At 50.3% G+C, this 27,557-nt stretch overlaps 2 protein-coding genes across 2 annotated transcripts; one reads left to right on the top strand and one right to left on the bottom strand.

Annotated features, from left to right (window-relative positions):
• Positions 1-9,302: 9,302 nt before the first annotated feature.
• On the top strand, positions 9,303-11,536 carry LOC123635947 (steroid receptor associated and regulated protein). Its single transcript, XM_045548632.1, has 2 exons — positions 9,303-9,431; positions 10,739-11,536. The coding sequence occupies exons 1-2, from the start codon at positions 9,350-9,352 to the stop codon at positions 11,152-11,154; spliced, it is 498 nt and encodes a 165-aa protein (XP_045404588.1). The 5' UTR covers positions 9,303-9,349; the 3' UTR covers positions 11,155-11,536.
• Positions 11,537-23,548: 12,012 nt separating this feature from the next.
• On the bottom strand, positions 23,549-27,557 carry HSPB7 (heat shock protein family B (small) member 7). Its single transcript, XM_045548631.1, has 3 exons — positions 27,188-27,557; positions 26,519-26,652; positions 23,549-25,293 (listed from the first exon to the last, which is right to left on the bottom strand). The coding sequence occupies exons 1-3, from the start codon at positions 27,387-27,389 to the stop codon at positions 25,114-25,116; spliced, it is 516 nt and encodes a 171-aa protein (XP_045404587.1). The 5' UTR covers positions 27,390-27,557; the 3' UTR covers positions 23,549-25,113.

Below are 27,557 nucleotides of genomic sequence, written 5' to 3'. Positions count from 1 at the left end.
CAACTTCCGGCGCATGCATAGCGTCCGCACTGAATAAGCGACCGCGAACAGGCGCATGCGCCTAGCTATCTAAAAGTTGTGCAGCACAGTACTTGTTTACTGCAACCCTGTCTTGGATTTCTGTTCCCGATACGACTGACAGCTTCGTGTGTTCAGCGTTCCCTGTGTGCTGCCTGGCACTGTGCTAAGCTCTCTACGTGCATTATCTCATTAAGTCCCCACATCAATCATAAGATAATATTATTCTCCCTGTTTTGAACAAGGTAAAACAGAGACGCAAAAAGGGTAAATGAATTGCCCATGGTCACACATCTTGTAAGTGATGAAACAGAGATGGGAATCCAGTTGTGGCTCCAAAGCGGCGGGTGCAGATTATGTTTTTCTAGCTTCTAAACCAACTATTATTACCCCCTCCTCTATTTAGGCGGATCCAGGATTAGCCCGGGGTTGTGAAAGAGGGTCTCCTAAAACAAGTGCCTGCAGACTTGCACAGCCCCTCTGTGGCCTCTTTTTCGGTTTGGGGGTACCTCTAGACCATTGACTTCTTTACTTCCTCACAGTTCGTGGGCTTTCTCCTATCTTCACTTCTGAGCCTGTTTATTTTCTATAATCTATAATTTTTTATTTTATTTTATTTTATTTTTGAGACAGTCTCACTCTGTTGCCCGGGCTAGAGTGAGTACCGTGGCGTCAACCTTGCTCACAGCAACCTCAAACTCCTGGGCTCAAGCGATCCTACTGCCTCAGCCTCCCGAGTAGCTGGGACTACAGACATGCGCCACCATGCCTGGCTAATTTTTTGTATATATATTTTTAGTTGGCCAGATAATTTATTTCTATTTTTAGTAGAGATGGGGTCTCACTCTTGCTCAGGCTGGTCGCGAACTCCTGACCTCGAGCAATCCACCCGCCTCGGCCTCCCAGAGTGCTAGGATTACAGGCGTGAGCCACAGCGCCTGGCCTATAATCTATAATTTTAACAACACTTGTGCCACCACTGTATACTCTTTTGCTCCCTTGTCTTTTGGTCGCAAGAATTGGTAAGAATTCCAACCCTGGGTGAATCCAATTGCCTTTTTTCTCTTCACCTGCATCCAAATAGCCAAGCACAGCTGGAGAAAGTACCCAGTGGAGAGACCATTCATTCCCTACAAATTCATGACCGCTAGCCTTAAGTGAAGCTACAACAAATGTCAGTCTGGCCAACTCACTACTCCTTTCTTCACAATGACTAGAGGAATGAAAAAGCTCAGCAGTTGACTTAATCCCTTCTTTTTAAAAAAAAATTATTGTAGTAAGAACTCTTAACATAAGATCTATCCTCTTAAATGTTAAGTGTACAATATAGCATTGTTAACCATAGGGACAATGTTGTACATCAGATTTCTAGAATTTATTCATCTTGCATAATTGAGACTTTATGCCCATTGATTAGCAGTAAGCAACTCCCTATTTTCCCCCACCCCCTACACAGCCCCTGGCAACCACAATTCTACTCTCTGTTTCTATGAGTTTGACTATTTTTAGATATTTCATATAAATAGAATCACACATTATTTGTCCTTCTATGACTGGCTTATTTCACATAGCACAATGCCCTCAAGGTTTATCTTTTTAAAATTTATTTATTTTTATTTTTTTAGACACAGGGTCTACCTCTTGCACAGGCTGGAGTACAGTCACGGGATCATAGCTCACTGCAAACTTGAACTCCTGGCCTCAGGCAATCCTCCCACCTCAGCCTCCCAAAGCGCTGGAATTACAAGCATGAGCCACCACACCCAGCTGAGGTTTATCTTTGTTGTTGAATATTGCAGACTTTCCTCTTTTTTTTAAAAGTTGGGTGGGGCGCAGTGGCACAGGCCTATAATCCTAGCATTCTGGGAGGCCAGGGTGGGAGGATCGCCTGAGCTCAGGAGTTCAAGACCAGCCTGAGCAAGAGTGAGACCCCGTCTCTACTAAAAAAAATAAAAATAAAAAATAAATAAACAAAGGTTGAACAATATTCTATTGTATGTATATACCACATTTTGTTTATCGTTCCATTTGTTGATGGACCTTGGGTTGTTTTCACATTTTGGCTATGAGTAATGCTGCAATGAACACAGGAGTCCTAATATCTCTTCAATATCCTAATTTGTTGGATGAAGACCCAGAAGTGGGGTTTCTGGATCCTATGGTAGTTCTATTTTTCATTTTTTGAGGCATCTCTATACTGTTTTTCATAGTGGCTGCACCATTTTGCACTCCCACCAATAGTGCACAAGGGTTCTAGTTTCTCCACATCCTTGCCACACTAGTCTTTTACCTCTTGTTCTACTGGGAAAATAATAGCAGATCTGATAGGAGCCCTCTTGTCTTCCCAATACTAAGCACACAAATCTATCTCTGTGTCCATCTGTGTTGGATGTAATCAGTCAGGACTTGGCATCCATTCTTTCCAGAGTCTAAAAAGATAACTGATGTAGAGGTTTGTAGCAGTGTATGGTGGCCAGTCTCCACTTCGTGAGTGTTCAGAAGCAACAGCTCAGGGGTGACAGCCAAACTCAGCATTCCAGTGCCTGGGAACCAGCTTCAGGTCCAACTCTAGCTGCATGCATCCCTGCTGTGATGATGTGTTCTCCAATGCAGTAATTCTGGTGGTGGCCTCTTGATTCTCCATCTTCCTGATTGTGGCAGAAGGAATATTTCCTGATGGTGAATTCTATGGTGACCACTACTGGAGGCCCATGGTAGTGACGATTCCTTCAGCCTCCCTCCCCATCAATAACTTTATAAACACTTAATTCTCCATATATATATACATATTCTTTTTTTTTTTTTGAGACAGAATCTCACTCTGTCTGGCTAAAGTGCAGTGTTGTTATCATTGCTCACTGCAGCCCCAAACTACTGGGCTCAGGTGAGCCTCCTGCTTCAGCCTCCCAAATAGCTGGGACTACAGGCACGCCATGACGCCCAGCTAATTTTTTCTATTTTTAGTAGAGACAGGGCCTCACTCTTGCTCAGGCTGCTCTTGAACTCCTGACCTTAAGCGATCCTCCCTCTTTGGCCTTCCAGAGTGCTAGAATTACAGGTGTGAGCTACCTCGTCCAGCCTAATTCTCTGTATTAAATTCCTCTCTGCTTAAAAGAAGCCTAGAGACAACATAAGGGATCCTTGTTGGATTCCTTGTTGGATCCCTGCTGGTGATGGAAATGTTCTGTTACCTTGACTGTGTGGATGTCAATGTCCTCGTCATATTGTACTATAGATTTACAAGATGTTACCATTGGGGAAAACTGAGTAAGGATACAAAGGACTATCTTTGTATTATTTCTTACAATTGCAGGTGAACCTACAATTTCAAAATAAAAAGTTTAAATTAAAAGAAAGCTCAGCCAGGGGCTGTAGCTCACACCTGTAATCCTACCACTCTGGGAGGCCAAGGAGGGAAGATCACTTGAGGCCAGGAGTTCAAGACCAACCTGAGCAAAAGCAAGACCTCATGTCTACAAAAAATAGAAAAATTAGCCTGGCACAGTGGTGCGTGCCTGTAGTCCCAGCTGCTCAGGAGGCTCAGGTGGGAGAATCACTTTGAGCCCGAGAGTGTGAGGTTACAGTGAGCTATGCTGACAACACTGCACTCTATCATGGGCAACAAAGTAAGACCCTGTCTCCAAAAAATAAAATAAAAAATAAATAGAAAAATTAGCCAGGTGTGGTGGTGCACACCTGTAGTCCCAGCTATTTGGGAGGCTGAAGCAAAAGGATCACTTGAGCCCAGGAGTTTGAAGCTGCAGTGAGCTATGATGATGTCACGGCACTCTAGCCGTGGTGACAAAGCAAGACTCTGTCTCAAAAAAAAAAAAAAAAAAAGAAACAAAGAAAAGAAAACTGGATGAGATTTCTGCAGGCAAATGACCCTCAAGGGCAGAAATCAGGGGATCGAATTCAAAGGTGACACGGATCTAATCTGTTTCATGCAAGTAAAGAAGGAGCTACATAAATTGTCACTATCACAGTAATATTGCTGCCTGGAGAAAATGTGCCTCCTGAGCACGAGGATTTGGTAGGTGGAGTGTTTGCTGCAATTGACCATTATGGTGGCAACAGGGCTTTATGGACTGTAGGGTGGACTGGCTGTTTATAAAAGCACTGAGGAACTTCAAAAAACAAAGATTTGGGGTTTAAATCTTCAGCTTGGGGCAGGGCCAGAGAAGCAGGTACATTTTCCTGACTGTTGTAAAAAATGTAACATCTCTTGGCCGGGCGCGGTGGCTCACGCCTGTAATCCTAGTACTCTGGGAGGCTGAGGTGGATGGATCGCTCAAGGTCAGGAGTTCGAGACCCCGTCTCTACTAAAAAAATAGAAAGAAATTATCTGGCCAACTAAAATATATATAGAAAAAATTAGCCAGGCATGGTGGCACATGCCTGTAGTTCCAGCTACCCGGGAGGCTGAGGCAGTAGGATTGCTGAAGCCCAGGAGTTTGAGGTTGCTGTGAGCTAGGCTGACGCCACGGCACTCACTCTAGCCCGGGCAACAAAGCAAGACTCTGTCTCAAAAAAAAAAAAGTAACATCTCTTGTAGCTACAGGGCTCATGTAGCTAAAAACTGAACAGGAGCTGATCCTGCAGGTTGCTGGTTTGTAATCGAGTTGCTATACAAGCTGTACGCACAGCCTGGCCAGGTGCATGGAACTGGAAGGAGCAGCACCCAGGAACTGAAGTGAGGGTGTCTGGGTGGATGCAGATGACTCTGCCTTACCTGACTCCCAAAATCCAAATCCAACTGACTCCCTTGACAATGGAAGCGGCTGCTCCTCCCATCTCGCAAGGCTGATCCTGCTTTTCCTGGAGAGTGTGTAATGACCTCACCTGAGGAAGTTATTTTGCAAGGGGATGCTAATTTCCTGAGACCGCACCAAGGTCCTTCATTTGTTTCCAGATCTGTAAGGAGAATGCCACAGGAGACAAGCACAGAGTCTAACCAAGGAGGACATGGCTTACACCAGTGGTCCCCAACATTTCTGGCACCAGGGACCAGTTTCATGGAGATAATTTTTCCATGGACTTGGGGGTGGGGGATAGTTTCGGGATGATTCAAGCATATTACCTTTATTGTACACTTTATGTCTATTATTATTACATTGTAATTTATAATGAAATAATTATACAACTCACCATAGTACAGAATCAGTGGGAGCCCTGAGTTGTTCTTCTGTAACTAAGGCCACTGCTGATCTGACAGGAGGCGGAACTCAGGCGATGATTCGATTGATGGGGAGTGGCTGTAAATACAGATGAAGCTTCACTCGCCAGGTTCCTAACAGGCCACGGACTAGTAATGGTCCGTGGCCCAGGGGTTAGGGGGTTGGGGACCACAGACTTACACAACACAACGCAACAAACAAGCCTTAGCTAACTAAATGAGCTGAAACCTAAGGAATATGGGCGCAATCGGATTCTAGAGGTTCTAGGTCAGAGAAGAAAAAATGAAACATGAGATTTGGGTAAATAAAAGTGCACATTACAGAGATTTGGGGTTTTGATGTTTCAGCTGGTAATGGTTCTAACAGCACAATTGGTTAATTAAAACCTGGACTCAACAGTGGCCTTTATAAAATGAAATTGAGATGCCAGAAATTCCTTAGAATAATAATATAGAAGGCGTTTAAGAATTTGGACTAGATGGCTGGGACAGAGCAGGGACTAAGTATAGGTGTGTTGATTGAATCAGTGAATGATTAGGACTTGCCTTGTTTCTCATTAGCGGCCATTGCTTCAGTATGTTACTAACCAGGTCCGTCAGCCCCAAGCCCTCCCCTCCAGTGTCCCCGCTCACCTGCAGGCGTGATGCCTGGGGCCTGTCACCATGTGCAGAGTCTCCAGCCTAAACCTCGTCCACTTGCTGCACTGCTGTCCTCCCAAAGCTCAGTTAGTATTCACCTATGTGCAGCTCTGCATTTTCCCAATAAGGAGAATTTTCTAAGTGGTTGGCCATCTTGTAGCTATAAACTTGAAGAGCTGTAGATAAATTGACAAATGGCTACTTATACAATTTAGTTTATCAATTTGATTATGCAAATCTTGAGAATCATGAATGCTATAACACAGCAGTATATTAATTTATAAATGCTGCTTTTTCCCCCTTTGCTCACTTGTCATGAAATGGTTTTCATAACTTTTCCCAGACATCCTTGGCACATACTTTTTTTTTTTTTTGAGACAGTTTCGCTCTGGTGACCAGGCTAGAGTGCCGTGGCATCAGCCTAGCTCACCGCAACCTCAAACTCCTGAACTCAAGCGATCCTCCTGCCTCAGTCTGTCGAGTAGCTGGGACTACAGGTGTGCATGACACCCAGCTAATTTTTCTATTTTTAGTAGAAATGGGGTCTCGCTCTTGCTCGGGCTGGTCTCAAACTCCTGAGCTCAAACAATCCACCTGCCTCAGCCTCCCAGAGTGCTAGGATTATAGGCGTGAGCCACCATGCCCAGCCAATGCATTTCTGATTCTATCATTCCTTCTACGTTTATTAGCTGGAAACAAGAATTTCCCTCCATCAACTAGGGCTATGTGTGTATCTGGAAATATAGTTCATTGAGCAGGATAGAGCTTATTTCCTTTTTTTAAAAGTAACAACTTATTGAGATATAATTCACATACCATATAATAATTCATCATTTTAAAGTGTACAATTCAGTGGATTTTTAAAATTTTTTTTTATTTCAGCATATTACGGGGGTACAAATGTTTAGGTTACATGCATTGCCTTTGCCCCACCAGAGTCAGAGCTTCAAGCGTGTCCATCCCCCAGACAGTGCACACTGCACCCATTAGATGTGTATATACCCATCCCCTCCTCCCCCACAATTCAGTGGTTTTTAGAATATTCAGAGTTGTGCAACTATCACTGCTATCTAACTTCAGAACATTTTCATCACCTGTAGAAGAAACCTCACATCCATTAGCACACACTCCCCCTTCCTGCCTCCCCCCAGCTCCCAACAACCACTGATCTCCTTCCTGTATTTATTAATTTGCCTATTCTGGGCCTTTCATATAACACGTGGTCTTTTGTGACTGGCTTCTTTCACTTCGTTTTCAAGGTTCAGCCACGCTGTAGCATGTGTCAATACTTCATTCTTTTTTATTGTCAAACAATTTTCCATTGTGTGGATATACCACCATTGATTTATCTATTCATCAGGGGACCAATACATGGGGACATTTGGCTTGTTTTCCCTTTTGCTGTTGTGAATAGTGCTGCTATGAACATTTGTGTACGGTTTCTTGCATGGACATAATCTTTTCATTTCTTTAGGGCATATATTAGGGAGTGAAATTTCTGGATCTTATAGCCATTTTAACATTTTGAAGAACTGATGAACTGCTTTCCAAAGTGGCTGCACCATTTTACACTCCCGCCAGCAATCTATGAGGGTTCCAGTTTCTCCGCGTCCTCACTAACGCTTGTTATTGTCTGTCTTTTTGCTGTTTATTTTATTTTAATTTACAATTTTCAGAGTAAGAAGAAGGTGTTCTGGTACTTCCACTGGTGGCCAACGAAGGTTCTCCCCGCACCCTTTTTAAAAAATAATTTTAAAATTTTAGAATAATTTTAGATTTATTGAAAATTTGCCAAGATTGTACAGAGCCTGTACACGCTGCAGCCAGTTTACAATATTGTTAACATCTTATGTGACCATGGGACATTTGTCAAAACTAAGGAAGCAACATTGGTACATTACTAGGTCTACACTCCAGGCTTTATACAGGTTTCACCAGCTTTTCTGCTAATGTCTTTTCCAGGGTGCAGCCCAGGGTACTTCATTGTGTAAATATTCATGTCTCCTTGGTCTCCTCTGGACTATGACAAGTCTTCTGTCACCCCTTTTTTTTATGCTCCTGACAGTTTGAGGGGTGCTATAGCAGTATTTTGCAGACTGTTCCTCAGTTTGGATTTGCCCAATGTTTTTCCCATGCTTAGACTGGGGTTATGGGTTTGGGGGAAGGACACGACAGATGTAAAGTACCTTTCTGGTCATGTGGTGTCAGGGTGCAAACTATCACATGTGCCCAGGTAGCACGATATAACAGTTTAAAGCAATACAAAGCCCAGGTGCGGTGGCTCATGCCTGTAGTCCTGGTGCTTTGGGAAGCCAAAGGCGGGAGGATTGTTTGAGACCAGGAGTTTGAGACCCGCCTGGGCAACAGAGCAAGACCAAAATGCAAAAAATTATCCAAGTGTGGTTATATGCACCTGTAGTCCCAGCCACTCGGGAGGCTGAGGCAGGAGGATCACTTGAGCTCAGGAGTTTGAGGTTGCAGCGAGCTATGATCACATCATTGCACTCCAGCCTGTGAGAATCAGAGTGAGACTCTGGTTCTAAAGAAAAAAAAAAAAAGCAACACAAATTTATTCTCTGTAGATCAGAAGCCCAATGTGGGTCTCACTGGGCTAAAATCAAAGTGTTGGCAGGAAGGTTCCCTGTGGCATTTCTAGGGAAGCAACCCTTTCCTGGCCTTTCCCGGTTTCTAGATGCCACTCGCATTCCTCGGCTCAGGACCCCTCCTCCATCCCCTAAGCCAGCAACAAGTCTTGAGTGCTTCTCACTTGATGTCTCTCTGGCCTTCTTCCATGTCACATCATTCCCCTAATCCAGCTGGGAAAGGTTTTCTGATTGTAGGAATTCCTGTGATTAGATTGCACTACCCCGCCTAATCCAGGATAATCTCATCTCAAAGTCACACTCTTAATCACATCTGCAAAATCCCTTTTGCCATGCAAGGTAACACATTCACAGGCTCTGGGATTAGGGCGGGAACATCTTTGGTGGCCTACCTGCCTGCTGGACACAGTTACCTCTTATTTATGGAAGTGGCCCTGTTTCCATTTAATGCAGCAAGACCAACTTTCCTTTGCAAGTACATTTCTTTTTCAGTAAAAAGTTGGCTGACTTCAAGGACGTGTTCAGTAAGTGGTATTACATACAGTTCTTAGATAGAAAAAAACAAACCACTGAACTGGTGAAGCAGTGGGGAAACTGAGGCCTGGGTGAGAAGATTCCAGAGGCCTATCCCCAATCAGGAAGTAGCTGGAGTTGGAAGAAACAGTATCTGTTTGGTAGGAGGCCTGCCTCCCAGCCACCCAACAAAAATCCTGTTGACATAACCCTGTTAATCAAAGCAATCCTCTAACTGCCCAAGGCCAGTTCCTTTGGCTCCTGGTGGAAATTCACTCAGAGGATCCGGATCCGGTAAATATAAAAGGTCTGGTCCCAGCGTGAGAGAGCTACATCCTGGAAGAGGTGGCCAAGGACAGCTCCCCTCCTGCCAGAACTAGGCAGGCACTGCAGCAGTGGCATGGCCCTGTCAGAAAACCCCAGGGACTGGAGAGCCAGCCGCAAAGGCACCAGCCTTGAGACAGATCTGGGGACCAGCTCAGGTAAGAGGTGGCAGAGGGTCCCTCAGCCCCGCAGAAAGACTAGCCAAGGGGAGGTGGGAGGCGGGATCCAACGGCAGACATGCCCCCTCCCTCGGGGTTGCTGGGATTCTCAAGGATTGGGTGGACTTCGTTTATTTCCTGTGTCAGCCAACCTTCCAGGACACAGGCTTCCTTCTGAGCCCATGTCGTGGTTAAGAGCACGTAGTTAAGAGAACAGACGTGTGTTATTTGGGTAACTCAAAAAATTACTTTTTTAACAGTACAGGGTTTAGGCCAGGTGTGGTCGCTCATGCCTGTAATCCTAGCACTCCAGGAGGCTGAGGCGGGAGGATCACTTCAGCTCGGGTTTGAGACCAGCCTGAGCAAGAGTGAGACCCCGTCTCTACCAAAAAGAAAGGAAGAAAAAAAAAAAAAACCCCAGCCGGGCATTGCAGCGCGCACCTGTAGTCCCAGGTACCCAGGAAGGCTGAGGCAGAATGATCACTTAGACCCCAGGAGTTAGAGGTTGCTGTGAGCTACAAAGATACCACTGCACTCTATTCTACCCAGGGCGACAGAGTGAGACTCTGGCTCAACAAAAACAAACAAGGCAACTGAACACCCCTCCTCTCAGCCCCCAACCCTTTCATATTAAAAAGAAAGAAAGAAAGAGCACAGGCTTTGGATTTAGACAGACCTGCTCTGATACCAGCTTAACTGATAAATCTGTTGCCTGGTTCATTCTTCTACCCTCTGTGGGGCTCTGAGCTGGGGTGGGGCACATTAGCAGGAAAGAACAGGGATCTCCAGGGCACATGGGACTTGTCCACCGAGGCTGTGGACAAGATCATGTGGGGAGGAGGACAGGAGCACGGTGCTCCTTGAGGACCAGCAACACTTGTGCAAGCTGAGCCTCGGTTTCCTCATCTACAAAGGTGGCCAGGGCCTTCCTCTTGGGTTGAGGGCCTTGCTATTCCACGGACCACCAAAACTGGCATCCCCTGGGAGCTCGTTAGAAATGCAGAATCCCAGGCCCCACCTCAGACCCACTGTATCGGACTCTGCATTTGGACAAGCTCCCAGGAGGTTCGTGGGAACAGCAAAGTTGAGAGGCGTGGACAACGGGGCTCCTGGAAGGCAGATGGCTGATAAGTGGACATTGAAACTCGGCCTCTCTGATGCTGAAATCCATGCTCTTAAACTGTCCTGTCTTTCGTGTATCCACCAACATGCGCTTAAACCCTATTGAATCAATGAACAAATGAATTAATGAAACCTCATCCCTTGCTTGTGCTAGCACAAACCTTTGGTCTTTTCCTCCCTTCTAGGCAGGAAGCCGGCCGGCCATCCGAAGACTGTCCCCACGGCTCACCTAACGTTTGTTATCGACTGTGCCCGTGGGAAGCACCTCTCCCTGGCAGCACCTGTGCCGCCCCGAGCCTCCAGCCCCCACCAAGGGCCTGTGGCCCCGCCAATGAAGACCTACATTGTGTTCTGTGGGGAAAACCAGCCCCGTCTGACTCAGGAGACCACCCTGGGTGGCGGAGGCCTTGCCCAGGCCAGGGCCACACAGCCACCCTGCAGAGGGACGGCAGCCCCGGCTTCCTCCCCGGGAAGCCCCCGGGAGATTCCTGAGACCAAGGGGAGACCCTTGAAGGCTGCACCTGCGAGGTCTTCAACCTGGGGCACAGTCAAGGACTCCCTCAGAGCTCTCTCCTCCTGTGTCTGTGGGCAGGTGGATTAGCCGGAAGCCCAGGGGAGGAGGCTGGCACACCAGGCTCTAATGCCCAGGGCTGCAATTGTCAGGGCCTGCCCCCGATTCCTCGGCCAAGCGGCAATCTTTCCTGCCTGAGCCAAAGAAAGAACATTACAGCCACCAAAGGACACCTGAAACAGCCATCACGTGCACCCTACTTCCAATCTCTGCCAGCCTTTCAGCAGAGGCAGGATAAGGCTAATTCTTTCTTGCAGCAAACGCTAATGGAGTCTTCTCCGTGCCGGGCCCTGCCCTGCAAAGTGTCTGGGGAAGACAGTACAGTTTTTTTTGGAGCTTCTGTTCTTGGGAGCAGGGGAAGGGGCAAAGGGTTAAACAAGTATCCAAATAAATAAACATGATTTTGAACAGTGACGAGTGCGGTGCAGGAACTAAAACAAGACGCTAGGCTGGAGAGTGACTGGGTAAGGGCTTTGCTGATACAGTGCTTGAGAAAGGTTTCTCTGAGCAGGTAACGAAGTATGATCCAAAAAATGAGAAGGGCCCAGCCCTGCAAAAATCCATCCTCCCCAGCGCCACCTGCTGGCATCTTAATCCCGGGGCAGACCAGAGAGGGTGGTCAGGATGGCCCAGCGTGACAGGCAGGGGCAGCATGTTGGCTGCTGCTATCTTGGGATGCTGACAGGGCAGGGGACGCTGGCAGGGAGATCCGAGGGCATGGTGGTGGGGGTTGGGAGGCTCAGGGAGGTTGGGGACAGGAGACTGCATCCCAGAAGACAGCTGGGGTGGGACCCAGCACTGGGAAATGAGGGAAACGGGATTCTCCCATGGAGGAGAGGAGCTGGAAGTGAGATGGAGCATCGCATTCCAGCAAAAGAAAATAAGATATTACTTACTGAGCAGCTACTGCCCGTGGACGCCAGGCTCATGCTGCCCCCTAGGGATACAGAAAAAAGGACAGTGGAGGAGCTCGGTCCCTGCCCCGCAGGGCAATCCCGGTGGTGTCGCCGGCCTGGGTGTGAGGGCTGTGGAAGCCCAAGAGATGCTCGGCACTGTGTGAAATTCCACATCAACCTATATCAGAAAGCGTGTCTCAAGGCTCCCAGATAAAAATTGTTGAATGTTGTTTATTCAATGACTATTTTACTAGGTCCCTACAAACACTAGCCACCAACATGTATTGACTGTTCTGTGTCAGAGAAAAGACACTCTCACAGCGCTAGTATAGGGAAGCACCATGTTTGTACCCATTTCGCAGGTTAGGGAACTGAGGCACAGAGAGGTTGAGGAAGGCAAAGTCCCACAGACTGGTACAGTTGAGATTAGAATCCAGGCAAGTCTTGCCCAAGTTCTTGCTCCTGGCTGTAGGGCACACAGCATCTGGTCCTGGCAGGTTCTCTTCCCGACAGAGCGGACCCACAGAGCACAGCCATCACCCTGTCCTCGGGGAGCTCACAGCCAGAAGGGGGGGCGGGGGACAAGAGAGGAAGCAGACGATCACCATAGCTTCTCATAAGCACAGCACTAAGGGCAACACAGAGTGATGTTGGGGCACAGAGGAGGGTGCCCAGCTCACTCTGGGGACAGGAAACCAGGGAGGGCTTCCTATGAGAAGTGATCTGACCCCTACACAAAGGTGGAAAAGCCAGGGTGGGGAGTGTGCTCCAGGCAGAAGGACCAGAGTCATTTGGCCTGGCTGGAGTGATCAGTCACTCATTTATTCGCCAGGTATTTACTGGGCACCCACTGTATGCCGGGCTCGGGCTGGACCCTGGGATGGAGCCATGAATAAGCCAGACAAGGCCCAGCCACGAGTTGGGAAGACAGGCAATGCACACAAACAAACCAAAGATCAGAGCAGGGGCAGGAGCACAGCACGGAGGCCTGGCAGGTGCCGGCGAGGCCTTTAGATTTTATTCTGAGATGAGACTGTTGGAAATTGCGAGGAGAGTGACACAGCCAGACTTGGCTTTCAAGCGAATCCTCTGGCGCTTCTGCCCGCAGAGGGTGGGCTTTAATCCCAGCAAAGGGGAGCAAGGGTTTGGACTAGAGGGGAGGTGACAGTGTAGTCTGGATGACATGTGGCCATCAGGAAAGCCCCTCCCCTCCCTCTGTTGAGAAACACTGGACTAGAAGAGCCCAAAGACAAGGCTGCACTGGGAGTTTGAGGCCCTCAGGAAGCCCAGCCTGCGGCTGCACATCCAGCTCTGTACCAGCAGGTGTCGCCCTATCATCAGACTGCAGGGTGCGGGGTCCAGGCCTGGCCACCAAGGGAGGGGACCCGCTGGGCCTGGGGCCAGAGCAACCAGGCCAGCTGCCCAGAGGGTCTGTGTTTTCAGAAGCCAAACTTTCATTCTGACCAACACGTCTTTCATCCGGAATACTGAGCATTTACTCTATGCCAGGCACCCATCGAGGTGACATTTCAGAATTTAACTGTGGGGTCTCAGTACGAATTCAGAGACATCAGGCTCTTATTTGCTTGGTAAAGGAAGTTGTCATTACCTGTTTCTATGCACCACATGCCACATCAGTTCACCCCACCTCCGTCCCGTGGGTACGATTTTATTGCCATTTTATAGATGAGGAAACTGAGGCCCAGAGAGGTTAAATACTTTGCCCAAGGTCACTAACTAGAAAGAGGCAGAGTCCAAATCCAAACCCCAGGCAGAGTGACTGCGCACCCCAGCTTGTACCCCTCACTGTGCTGCAGGCACTCTGGTCACACGCGTGCAATGAGTGCGTGAGGAATGAATGTTTTCCTACGGCCCAGCCCAGGCCTGGCAATGTGTGGGGAGTGTCTGGGGACTCAAGAAGGGGTGGGTGAGCCTCACTGAGATGGGGCACACAGGTGGAGTGGGGACAGGGAGAGATGACAGGTTCAGGAGGGGACATGTCACGTGAGAGCCCTGTGGGACATGCGGGGAGATGCTGGCAGGTGGTGGCCCATTCCCACTGGAGCCCTGGTCAGGGCTGAGGCTGGCAGTGGGGGAGCTATCGGTATAGAGGTTGGTGACTGAAGCCACTCAAGGAAAGCATGCACTGAGACCAGGCCAGCAGGCGCGAGGTTAAGGAGGTGTAAGAAAATTTGGAATAAGCAAAAAATACCACTGACTGTTTCCAACACAATCTATGCACTGTCTGATTGTCTGGGAGCTGTGCACCTTTTGTTGCCTTCAAGCTATTTTACAACCCTGTATATTGTAAATAACTGATAGGAACGCAACATACTTCTTGTCTACAGACAAGCAGATCCTGTCCTGTCTTGTAGAAGCCCAGTGGACTCCTCCCCTCCTGTGGAAGATGCCAGTTGTACCTCCATTTGCAATTCCCTTCAATATTCCCTGATCTACAAACACATCTCTTCTTTGACTTCTCCTGTGAACTGGTCGTAACATCTTACTGGTCCCCTCATTAGTCATGAGTTAAGTAAAATCCTTAGTGGGAATGCAAAATGGTACAGCTGTTCTGGAAAAGAGTCTGGCAGTTCTTCAAACAAACATAGTGTTTCCACATGACCCAGCCATTCCACTCCTAGGTATGTACCCGGGAGAGGGGAAAATCTATGCACAAAAACCTGCATGTGAACGCACACACAGCACCATGCACAACAGCCAAAGGGTGGAAAGAACCCAGTGTCCAGCTCTCGCTGAGTGGATGAGCAGACCGCGGTACACCCACACAATGGAGTGCTGCTCAGCCTTAAAGAGGGATGCGGCTCTGATTCACGCTCCTACGTGGATGAATCTCGAAAAGATTTCACTGCTAAGTGACAGGTGTCCAACACAAAATGTCACATATTATATTATTCCATTGATATGAAATGTCCAGAATAGTTAAATCCATAGAGACAGAAACCAGATTAGCGGTTACCAGTAGCTGGGGGCAGGGAGGGAAGTGGACAGTGATTGCTTAACGGGTGCAGGATCTCCTCTGAGGGTGCGGAAAATGTTCTGGAACTAGATATAGTGATGGTTGTATGACATTGTAAATGTATTAAATGCCACTGAATTGTGTGCTTTAAGATGGTTGATTTTATGTCATGTGGCTTTTACCTCAATAATAAAAATAAAAACCCTTTAACATATGTTCATTTTATGAGTCACGATTTCATTTTTCTGTTTTTTACATTATTCTTTAACAAAGAAAAGAAAGAAGAAGGAGAGACAGATATAGTCTGAAAGGTAGGGTAAAACCATAACAAAGTGGCTGGGAGGGGAGAGAGAGGAGACAGAAATGCAAAAGGAAACTGTTCCAGAAATCAAACAATTTGTGAAACTAAATAATAAAATAACATTTGCTGAGTGCTTTCCATGTGCCAGCCCCCACTCTAAGCTCTCTCAAAAGAATAGCTCAATTAGTTTTCACGCAACCCTGTAAGGTGCTGTCCCATTTTACAGATGAGGAAACTGAGGCTCAGGTAGGTTAAGTGGCTGGCCCAAGGCCACACAACTGGTAAGTGCCAGAGCCAGGGTTGAAACAGAGGTAGTTTGATCTCAAAGTTTTTACCTGCTGACCATGCTGTAGGAACTTACAGTTGAGGGAATGGATCAATAAATTAAGACTTTATTGAATCAGTGAGTGAAAGTGAGAATAAGTGAATGTGTTTCTAGGTTGGCAGCTGTGCTTAAATCAGGACTGTGTCCCCAGTGCCTTACAGCACCTCGTACATAGTAGGTGGCCAAAAATGGCGTAGGAAGGAAGGAAGGAAGGAGGAAAGAAGGAAGGGAGGGAAGAAGGAAGGAAGGGAGAGATGAAGGAAGGAAGGGCAGGAGGGAGGGAGGGAGGAACAAGCAGGCCTGCAGTCTTGCCCTCTCCTCTCTGGCTCCCTGGGGCCAACAGCCTGGGTTTGTGACCTTCAGGGAGGCACCCAGAGGACCCCCCCCCACTTCCAGCAGCCCCCAGACTCCCACAGAAGGCTGTCCCTGGATCCAGGCCCCAGAGGGCCCCAGAGCTTGGATGGGCCTCTGCGAGCTGCTCAGTGTACCTACCACCTGGAGCCCAGGCCAGCTGGAGGGTGGCCCAGCTGTGCTGACTGTAAACATGGCCCCTTCCTCTGCCCAGAGGCACCAGCCCAGCAGACTCAACTCCCCACGCCCTCCCCCTCCTGTCTGAGGTCAGAGCTGGGTAGGTGGAATCTTGGTCTTCCTTGTCCACAACAATTTCAACAAGAGCTTAGCATTCCCTGAGCACACACGGAAACACCAGCTCCTTCTGGTTCCTCACAGCAGCCCTGGGAGGGTGATACTTGGTCTTTGTTGATGATTGTGGCAACTAAGGCTTCCAAGGACTTCCATTCCCCACCCCACTCCTAGGGCCCAGACAGGATCTTCTGAGGACAGAACCTTCAAGATCCTACTTTTCCAGGTTGGGGAGGCAGGGGAGCAGGGATGCTCCTTTGCCCCTCCAGCCCAAGTCAAGGTCTTGATGGGGCCAGGGACAGTGTGGGTGACACTGGGGATGTCAGGATTCAAATCTAAAAGAAATAACAAGGCCGGGCGCAGTGGCTCATGCCTGTAATCCTAGCACTCTGAGAGGCCGAAGCGGGCGGATTGTTTGAGCTCAGGAGTTCAAGACCAGCCTGAGCAAGAGCCAGACCCCGTCTCTACTAAAAATAGAAAGAAATTATATGGACAGCTAAAATATATATAGAAAAATTAGCCGACCATGGTGACGCATGCCTGTAGTCCCAGCTACTCGGGAGGCTGAGGCAGGAGGATTGCTTGAGCCCAGGAGTTGGAGGTTGCTATGAGCTAGGCTGACGCCACGGCACTCTAGCCCGGGCAACAGAGTGACACTCTGTCTCAAAAAAGTAAAATAAAATAAATGAAAATAAAAGAAATAACAGCAGCTGAGCCCTCCAGGGCATTTTCAGCGCAGGTGCACGTGAGCTCCAGTCAGCTACCACATGCTGAGCGCTTGCCCACCTAAAGGGAAACACAAGGCAAATGAATGTAAGTAGAGAGTTTATCTGGGCCAAGTTTGAGGACTGCAACCTGGAGGCAGAGATTCAAGGTGCCCTGAATATACACTCCGATTAGCAGCAGTTACAAGTGGATTTTTTTTTTTTTTTTTTTTTTTTTGAGACAGAGTCTCACTCTGTTGCCTGGGCTAGAGTGCCATGGCGTCAGCCCAGCTTACAGCAACCTCAAACTCCTGGGCTTAAGCAATCCTCCTGCCTCAGCCTCCCGAGTAGCTGGGACTACAGGCATGCGCCACCATGCCCGGCTAATTTTTTCTATATATATTTTTAGTTGGCCAGATAATTTCTTTCTATTTTTTAGTAGAGACGGGGTCTCGCTCAGGCTGGTCTCAAACTCCTGACCTCGAGCGATCCACCCGCCTCGGCCTCCCAGAGTGCTAGGATTACAGGCCCGGCCACAAGTGGATTTTTAAAGGAAAAGAAGAGGCAGTTCCTAAACTGCTTACCAAGAATTTACGTTACAATAACATAAGCACACGTGGCCACAGAGAAGGGAATAATAGACGCTGGAGATTCAGAAGGGGCGGTGAGGGCAGAGAAACCACTCACTGGGTCCAGTTACACTATTCAGGTGAGGGCTACCGTAAAACGCCAGACTTCACCACTATGCATCCATGTACCAAGACTACACTGGTTCCCCCTAAATCTATAAAAATAAGATAAAATAAAGTAACATAAGCTATTGATTGGCTACACATTGTTCTTTGTACCACAAATTCCAGGAACATGAAGATCATGGGTGGAGAAGCTAGTCAGGAACAAACATGCCTTTAAATCCAGGCTGGGGCGGGGGAGGGACAGGAGGTGGACGTGACTGAAGTCCCATACTCATGTCTCTCTGGGCCTGATAAATTTTGCATGCCTCGCATAGCTCAGACTGCTCTGAGCTATTTTTCTTTTCTCATTTCCCCCCTTTTGATGAAAAATCTTCCCGTGGAAGCACTGACGCTCAGTCTCTGCTTAGGCTAGAGTAACAGACGTCCTTCACCCCTCGGTGCTCGGACAGCTCATGTCCCACGTTGGGGGCGAGAGGAGGATACGTCCCACGGAGGAATTTTAAGGGCGCCAAAAACTGAACTGGATGGCATCACGGGGTGGCAAAATGAGACCTAAGTCAAGTCCTGGTTTATATAGCTGCTATCCCTGTTGAATCATTTCTAGTCTTCAGAATACCATGGGTTTAGTTTCCAGAAGATGTAAAACAGGAGATACGTAGTAGAAATATGACTCACATGACTATAATCAAAAAAGAGAATCTGCACACCAGAATGAAAAAAAAAACCTATTCCATGAAGGAGCCAACAACAAATATCATGAAGAAAATGAAAACCCAGTCCTTTTTTAGAGACTTGTAGCCAGGAAATATAATAATTCAGGATTTAGGCCACATTGTAGGAAAATAATGAAAACTCAAACACAGTGGTCAGGGCTGGAATCTAATGACAGGTGTGCTATAGTTTTCCTTTGAAACGCAATTTTTCTCTCTCCAGGTCCCCATTTCTACCAAAGATGAATCTTACTAGGACCAATTTGCTTGCAAAAGAAGTTTTAATATTATGCTCGGCCTGGTTGCTTCCATAAAGGGCAATGAGAATAGTGATTGGTCATATAGGCTCTTGTGAGTGGGCTTTGCTGGAACTTTTATAAGGAATTTCACATTAGACTTTTAAAAGCCTCAAGGCTAGGAAGCCACGCCAAGGATTGCCTTTAGACCTGCCTGTAACACCTGTACAAATTGGGTGAATTCCTGTCTTCTTGAGGCCCCAAAATATCTTGCAGTTTCCAGGCTTGTCAGAAAGTAACATTCTTTACTTACTGCAAGGTCAGGAGGCTTACAGACAAGCCTTCAGGCCAGTCTTCTCCAGGGACTTTTTATCAGTTTTATAAAGTCAACCTCAATTCCTCAAAGCAGTCTGGTCCTATCTCAAAATAATGTCATTCCCGTCAAAGCCTTGGTAAAATAATGAATATATCCAACGTGTCCTTAGGGTATCCAACGTGTCCTGTTACAAAAGAAAACAGATTCCTATTGAACTTACACAAACAATTATATTGCCATAAAATGAGAATACTCACAAATAGTTTCCAAATTTTGGAGTAATCAGGTATAGAGAAAGGCAAATGTTTCAATTTTGCTCACAAAGGTATCTTTTACCTAATTGCTGTTAGCCACAAAAGAAAAAGCTTTCTCAAGTCTGGAAAACAAAATATAAAAAGGATCAGCAATGTTTCAAACAAAAAGGCGTAAAAATCATTTTGGTCCCCTGTCACTTCAGTCCCACGTAATAAATCTTGTGTCCTTGATGCTGGGTTAGCAATTTCACGCACCCATCAGTTTTTCATTAGAGTTCTGCAAGTTTTTACTCAGTCCAATGATATGATCTCCAAAGTTACCAGAAATCTGTATTCAAGAGTGCTTGTCAGGGTCTTTTTTCATGAATTTCCTCCAAGAAAAAGCAAATTTTGGACTGTAGCTGATTATAAACCACTTTTTGAGAAGAGTCAAACTAAAACAATAATTGCCTGTGGATGATAAAAGACTTAGCGTAGCCATGGTTAAAGATATAATTGATGAGGAATTTTAGTTGTTTCTGTGGCATACAACTTAAAATAATAACCATGGCCAGACGAGGTAGCTCATACCTATAATCCTAGCACTTTGGGAGGTCAAGATGGGAGGATCGCTTGAGGCCAGGAGTTCAAGAGTAGGCTGAGCAACACAGTGAGAACCCACCTCTACAAAAAATAGAAAAATTATCCAGGCATGGTGGTGTGCGCCTGTAGTCCCAACTATAATACTTGGGAGGCTGAGGCAGGAGGATTGCTTGAGCACAGAAGTTTGAGGTTGCAGTGAGCTATGATGGTGCCGCTGCACTTTAGCCTGGGCAACAGAGTGAGTGAGACCTTGTCTCAAAATAATAACAATAACTATAATTGTCTGACAACATATGTCAAGACATATCAGAATTTTAGGAATCTCATACAATTTTTAAACACATATTAATAACATACCCACACAAATATAACTCAAAGAAAGTTAAACACCATTTCTTATTTGACAATGCTCCCCATATGATTTTAACATATCAAATAAGCCTAATATGTCTCTCTTAGATTTCCAGGGGTTTCTTTTAGAAAATACTTAATTTTAGAATTTGAAATTTGATTTGGGGAAGTCTGTCAAATATCAAAGGTTTAAAACACTTGATCAAAATAGGATCACAGGTCACTGTAAAATAATAGTCATTCATTTAGCCAAAGTGATAATTCAAAGGTTTCCAAAAGCAAGAACCTTTATTCTTTGGTTTTTTTTCAGGGAAAAAAACTGACATGGAGTAAAGGTATGATCTAAAACAGTCAAAACTGGCCCCTACCACAGTTTGTATGTAACTAAACTATGTCTGGTAAGGCCATTACTAATTACAAACTAATTACAAACATCATTCACCAAAAAGGCATAAAGATTCAGATTATTAAAAAGCAAATATAAAATGGGTTATTATGTTTCTCAGAGCAAACTGCAAGGCTCTCTACTTGTACTGTAAACGTAACTTCCTAATAACTGATTTATAATCATACCTACTCTTTAAGATGTAAAAGTCCCCAGAACCTGTGTTACACACCTTCTTGCATCAGCATCAAAAAGCTTAACAAATACCTTTTGGTGGTGCCTACTGTTTTTAATATCGTGTTCGAAATGAGAGACTCAAAGCCATAAACGATTCAATAACTCACCCAAGACGGCAACTAAGACTGGATGATAAGCACAACCTCACTAGTGCTAAACTGCTTCTGCAACTCAGAAGGCACTTGTGAGCAAAGGTGGTCATGACTGTGCCATCAGCCGCCAGCTGGGGAAGGGGTGACAGGTCAGGGTGGGCTGCTCCCCATCCCGTGCTGCTTGTGACAAGCCAGAGTCCCTTCTCCCCACTCTCTCCTGGCTGGGCCCCACCTGCTGAGGGGCTCTGCTTTCTGGTGCAGAGGGGCTGGCCGGGGTGGTGATGGCCACAGGCTGTGTAGGGACAGGGCAGTGGTGCCTACAGTTCACAGTACCTGCACAGGGTTCCATGTAACTCAGGTGATATTAACCAACCTCAGGTAGCTTCCCAGTCTACGGAAGTTCTTTTCAGTGGAACACTCGACTTGGAGTCCTGGACCCTCAGAGAGAACTGCTTCATTTTTGACTTCCCCTAAAGTGAGGTGAAGACCACGCCTAGAGTGTGTAGCCCCAACCTCGGCTACGCAGGCCTGCAAAGGAGAGCTGCGCCGCCCCTGCACTTCCCACCCCCATCCTTCCACTAAGGGCCTTCCCTGGCAGCCAGCGACCCCAGAGGTTGTTTAATCCCAGGAGGGAATCAGTGAGATCGGAAACCAAAGAACTGAGCAAAAAGCAGCACTTAAGCACTAGAAAGCGATTCCTGCCTCTCCCAGGCACGCTGTCCGGCAGCCTCAGAGCAAATTGAGAAACCGGGGCGCGTTTCTAGGGCTTCTGACCTCAATCTGAATTCCTGATCACGCCAGCCACAAGCGCGGGAAGAAACACTCGGGACACACCTGCTGGGCACGCCAGTCTCCAGGCGAATCGAGGCTGGCACTAAGGGGGGACACCGGGCCTCTCAACCTGCGCACCACGGTGGCGCCTGGGCCTACGGTGAGAGCAGACGCCGACGCCAACCCCAGTGGCCTCTCGAGACAGGGAGCATCTACAGCCCCAGACGACAATGATAGACCCACTGCCTTGGACCCTTTACTCCTGGATAGACGGGAGACTCAGTTTTCCAAACAATCGAGAGACCTGATAAAACTCTCCCCCCTTTTTTTTTTTGCAGTTTACTCAAAAGGTAAACAAAATCTTGTATTATCTCTTATTAATACTGTATGGAAATCTTGTTCGAAAGAGGAAAACGCCGAAGAGTTGTGGCTCCCCCTCTTATGTGTCTTGGACTCTCCCACAGGTCTCGGGCCCCAGGGGGCCGCATCTTTTCAATTTCCCGTCTCTTGCCCAAAAAGCTACCAGACGTGGGAGCCCCCTTTCCCTGCGGGGCTGCCAGTGGTGGGGACTGATCCGTGTTGACCCAGCGGAAGGCCTTCCACAGCCACAGCAAGATTCACATCCCAGCTGTGCCACTTCCAAGCTGGGTGACCTTGGGCCAGCTGCCTGACCTCTCTGAACGTCCCTGTCCTTCTCGGTACAGCGATATTAATAGGACCTACCTTGCAGGGCTTGCGTGGGGCTGAGCGCGCGCCAGGCACACACTAGGCGCTCAATGAATGGGGCTGCTATAATTACTCTTCCGGGTGGGGGCGGGCCGAGGCCGGCGGCCAGGCCTAAATTTAGCCGGGAGAGGGGTGGGGGCTCCGGGAGACAAAGAGCCTCCGCCAGCCCGGGCGCCTGGGGGCGGAGCCGACGAAAGACCGGCGGCCGTCCCGCCCTCCCCTCCCGCGGGGTCACCTTGGGTTCCCTTAGACCCGACGTGCCCTGTCCCCGGCGGCCGCTTGTCCCCAGCGCAGCCCTCATCACCCCCAAACTGCGGGCTGCGGAGGGGGCGGCTGGGGCGTGGGGGTGTTCAGCCGCACGGGGAAGCTGCCCCTTCCCAGCCCGCCTGCCCGCGGCCCAGCCCCGAGGCCCGGCCGGCCAGGTAGGGGCCTCGCCGGGATCGGGACGCCCAGGTGAGCCTGCCCCGGTGGGGGGCGCAGGAGGGGAGCTAGCCGGCCCCTCCCCCCCAACCTCGCGCTGATGAGTGTCGGGGCTGCAAATAGCCCAGTGGAATCAGTGAGTCACGGAGGCTGGAAATACCGCACCCCCTCTCCCCCGCCCCCCTCCTCCTGACCGCAGCCCGCGGGAGCCGCCCTGGGGAGCGCGCCTGAGGGGTGCGGGGTGCGGGTCCCTCCAGAGAGCCCCCCAGGCTCCCTGAACCAGCCAGCAGACACACACACACACAGCCTCGTCCCCAGATTCCAACCGGCTCTATCCCAGGGGCTGTGTGGCCCTGGGCCAGTCACACAGCCTCTCTGGGCCTCAGCGCTGGCATCCTATACAAGAAGGGCTTCAAGAAGCCAGGCGACCTGGTGCAGCCTGCACACCTTTGTGTCTCTGTGCCTGGGACAGTGCTTGGCACATTGCGAGGCACATGGTGGCAGGACAACATATATCTCTCCGATGAAAGAGTGAATAAAAGGGAAGGACAGGGAGGGCAGTCGGAAGACAGGTGCTGCAAGGGCTTCACAGAACTACTCCTGGGGTTCCTGCCCCATGGGTCTGGGGAGCCACCCAAGGAAGCCAAGGACACCCACATTTCTGTGAAGTCTTAAGCTTTAACTTGAGCTATCTCTCCACCCCCAGATCTCAAGGAAGGTGAGTTTGTTCATCCTGGGGTTTCCCAGCGGCTGCCTCCAGCCCTGCCCCGAGCTTGAGAACTTCAGGCAGGTGGTCTCCAGAAGTCTGTGAGAGGGTCATTTATTGTGTGTACAGGTTCCAGTGCCGGGGACCTCCCGAGGCCCCGCTCCCCGGCTTCCCCCAATGGCCCCAGAATAGCAGGAGTGAGAGGTCACCCTATAGCACACTGACCAGAGAGGCTCAAGGGGCAGAGGCTGGCCCTGCCACTTGCCCTGGGGACCCTGTCTACCCACAAACCACCCCTACCCCTCACCCCTTCTGTATGTGGAAGGCTGAGCCGGTTGCTGGGAGCAGCAGGTGTTCCCCAGGGTTGAGGCTGGCGGAGTTCCCTGCCCCGGACTGGGGACCAGGAGGGAATGGGCTTAGGGGCTTTTTTATGATTCTCCCTGTCCCCTGGCAGGAAGCCCTGGGGGGGCGGGTACACAGCCCTAGAGAGGCAGAGTGAGGGGAGACCCTCCTTAGTGTCCAGTAGTGGGGGGTTGAGAGCAGCTGTTGACACCCTGGGTTCAGATCCAACCTTCAGTGACAAAGCCAGGCACTCAACAGTTCAGACTCAGTTTCCCCATCGATGAAAATGGGGATTGTAAATCTGATTTTAGAATGCTCTCCATTTGGCCTCAACCAATGGTAATGCTGAGTATTTGAAAGACAGTGATGGTGTATGTGTGTTATACGCACACCAAACCTGTAGATTCATAGATTAAGAAGGAAGAAGGAGGGGGAGGTGACTGCCCAGAGGAGAAGGCTGCAAGAATCTGGGGTCCAACCCTGAAGACCCAGAGCCCCATCCATGCTCTGGCTTCCACTGCGGTTGGGTGAGCCTGTCTGCAGTGGGTGCAGCCCCAGGAGCCCCGGCTGTGGATGGGAGGGAGCAGGACCAGCCCCACCCTCGCCCTACCCTCCTGGAGGCACCAGCAGGTAACGCGCTGCAGGAGTTTCACACAGTTTCTCACGAACGGGCTGTATTGGAAAAACCCCACCTACAATATGTACAGATGCAGCATGGCCCTGCCCTGGCACAGCTGGCTGGCTGGGGGCACAGGGCTGGCGGGCAGCCTGCCGGCTGGTTTGGGGCTTGGAGACTGGTGGAGGGGGGTTACTGTCACTGCTGTCTCCTGGCCTCCTTGAGCCCTCAGGAAGTTCCACTTAGATAGGCCCCTCTGCCTATGGCCTTCCTGTGCCTCTTCCACTCCCCTTGGCCAAGGGGGTCCCAGGTCCCTGGTCCCCCTTTCCCTACCCTGCAGAGACTGCAGAGATCAAAGGACTTGTCTGTCTGTCTGTCTGTCCTGCAGATCATTTGCCCAGATGCCCTGTTTGTCCCCCTCCTCCTCCCTAGCCTGGGTTCCTTGAGATCTCCCCTCCCCACCCCAACTTTCTATTCTGGATTAAGTGAGGGAGGTCATATCTGAAATCTGGGCACCGGGAGGCCAAGGGGTCCCTGGCCTGCCCTGGGCAGAGTGGAGGGTCCTAGTTTGGGGGGTGGCCCACCTGGGGACTGGGGGGTGTCAGGGCTGGAACCCCAGCTGGTGTCCTAGGGCCTGTGGGAAGGGGTTAGGAAGGCTTGCTGGCAGCCAGTGGGGAGCGGGGAGGGCAGGGGAAGGGGAGGCCCTCAGATTTTTATCTCCGTCCGGAAGGTCTGCTGGACGTGCTCTGTGTGCGGGTGACGCCGTGCCCGGATGGTGAGGCTGCCATCCTCCCGCAGGGCCGAGGTCACCGATGTAGGGTCCACGTCGTCCGGCAGCTGGCACTTGTGAGCAAAGGTGTTCATGACTGTGCCATCAGCCGCCAGCTGGGGAAGGGGTGACAGGTCAGGGTGGGCTGCTCCCCATCCTGTGCTGCTTGTGACAAGCCAGAGTCCCCTTCTCCCCACTCTCTCCTGGCTGGGCCCCACCTGCTGAGGGGCTCTGCTTTCTGGTGCAGAGGGGCTGGCCGGGGTGGTGATGGCCACAGGCTGTGTAGGGACAGGGCAGGGGTGCCTACAGGAGCTCCAGTAGTTCCAAGGGGAGGCAAGGGGCTTGGCGAGGGGTGGGACTCAGGGATGGAGGAGGCTCCCTGGCAGTGGCTTGGAATCTGGGGCTCCCGAGCGAGGCGGGAGAAGATGACACAGAGGAGAGCCATGCCCTCTGGATACCCAGACACTGGTGTCCACCCGCCAGCCCCTCCCCCACAGCTCGGCCAGCACATGGTGTCCAGAGGCATTTGGGGCAGCTGAGTCACTGTCGGGGGTGGCAGGGCTGGCACGTGCCCACAGCCCTTGGCATCCTGGCAGGGACACCCAGCAGTCCACCCTCGCATGCTCGGGGGTGAAGCCGGCCCATGGGGGATCAGGGAGAGGCCGGGGCAGCATCCCCGCTCAGGCCTGGTCACACCCTCTCCAGGGTGGAGGCCTCAGTGCCTCCTGGGAGCTCTGACTCAGAGACCCTGGGGACCCAGTGACCTGAGACCTGTGAGTGGAGGGAGTGTGTGGGCTGGACTGTGCGTGATCCTAAACTGCAGGGTCCCAGCCTAGCCTTGGGCCTAATTCTGGGTCCCCAGGGTGGGAGCTGGGCCTCTGGCTCTGGGCTGGAACAGGGCTGGAGGCGTGTCATGGGGGAAGACCCCTCCACTGCTGCCCAGGTGAGTCCCCGTCCTACCCACATGCCCCCATGGGCTGCCAGAGGAGCTGTCCTCATGCCACCATCGCCATCTCCCTCCAGTCATCCACAGCCTCGGGCCCACCCCCTCAGGTCTCCCTCTGCACATCCCTCCAGCCCTCTTGCATTCCCCGAAGCTCCCTCGGCTGCCCTGGGCACCTTGGGGCAGAGGGAGGCAGTGAGGGGGTCCCCTGGTCCATGAGCTACAAGGGGCAAGGCCTTTGGTTCGCTCTGGGGGAGTTTGGGTGGGGAAGGGACACTGGCCAGTGTGGGGGGGCCCAGGATGGGAGGTGGGAGTGGGGGACACAGGCAGGAGGTGAACTAGGCAGAAGGTCCGGGGCAGGGGCACCCAGGGGTGGGGCAGGGTGGGGCCAGGCTCACCTTCTCAGCCCGCACCTCGATGTGGTTGTTGGAGGTGGTGACAATGATGTCTTCGGGTGAGAAGTCTCTCACGTCCACCACAAACTCATAGGCATCTCCCAGGGTCTTGATGTTGCCCTGCCCCCCAGAGCGGGCTGTGGGGAGAGCTGCTGTCAGTGGGGCATGGGGCAGGGCTGGCATCCAGGACCTGGGTCTCTGGCTCCTTCCCCTGGGACAAAGGGCTGCTCCCCCAGGCCCGACCTCCCCCCCAGCTCCTAAGCCCCTCCTTGCTCTTGCAGCCCACGTTTCCTAGGTGGGGATGGGGCCTCACCCAACACAGGTGCTGTGTGTGTACCTGGCAGTCTGTAGCAATGCCACCCCGGGGCTGGAGGCTGGGGGCTGCCCCACCCCTCAACCCCATCCAGCCTTCAGGGCTCCGGCTAGGCCCAGCCCATGGGCAGCCACTGGAGCCATCTGAGCCCTGGGGCATTTACTGTTCCTTAGAGGCCCGCCTGTTTTCATGGCCATATCTGTCCCTGCGGCCACATCTGTCTGGGCCACCACACGTGGCTGTGGGCTGTGCAGCACCTGTTCCTGGCAGATCTGCAGCCACGGTGTACTCGGTGGTGCCCTGGAGCAGATGTCCCCTACCTGTGCATCTCCCCTCCCCTCGGAGCCCGCAGCACTTGCCTGGGAAGGCCAGAGGCTCCGAGTGCGGCCGCATGAAGCTGCCAAAATCCTCGGAAAACATGCTCAAGGACTTCTCCATGGGTGGGTCCTGGGCCGGCAGGGCACGGGAGGCGGAAGAGGAGGAAGAAGAGGAAGAGGAGGAAGAGGAGGAGGAATGGAAACTTCTCTCCGCTCTGAAGGTGGAGGAAGTCCTGTGGCTCATCCGCGGGCAGGCGCCGGGCCCCGTCCAGGCGGGCAGGGGCTGGACAGGAGAGGGGTGTGGGCACAGGCCTCCGGGGGAGCGTGCCGGGCCCCGACTGCCGGCGCTTTATAAGGCCCGACTGTCGCTGGGCTCAGGGCCAGCCCCTTGTCTACTAGCTAAATTTAGGCC

This window comes from Lemur catta, chromosome 3, assembly GCF_020740605.2.
Source record: "Lemur catta isolate mLemCat1 chromosome 3, mLemCat1.pri, whole genome shotgun sequence".
Classification (NCBI taxonomy): Eukaryota; Metazoa; Chordata; class Mammalia; order Primates; family Lemuridae; genus Lemur; species Lemur catta.
This window is presented reverse-complemented; position numbering and strand designations above follow the sequence as displayed.

Bases quoted from the DNA above. Each gene is read 5' to 3' on its own strand.
- LOC123635947 (XM_045548632.1), top strand. From the start codon at position 9,350: ATGGCCCTGTCAGAAAACCCCAGGGACTGGAGAGCCAGCCGCAAAGGC. The intron at 9,432-10,738 runs GTAAGAGGTGGC...CCTCCCTTCTAG, and splicing joins AGATCTGGGGACCAGCTCAG to GCAGGAAGCCGGCCGGCCAT.
- HSPB7 (XM_045548631.1), bottom strand. From the start codon at position 27,389: ATGAGCCACAGGACTTCCTCCACCTTCAGAGCGGAGAGAAGTTTCCAT. The intron at 26,653-27,187 runs GCAAGTGCTGCG...CTCTCCCCACAG, and splicing joins GGAGCCTCTGGCCTTCCCAG to CCCGCTCTGGGGGGCAGGGC. The intron at 25,294-26,518 runs GTGAGCCTGGCC...CCCCTTCCCCAG, and splicing joins TCGAGGTGCGGGCTGAGAAG to CTGGCGGCTGATGGCACAGT.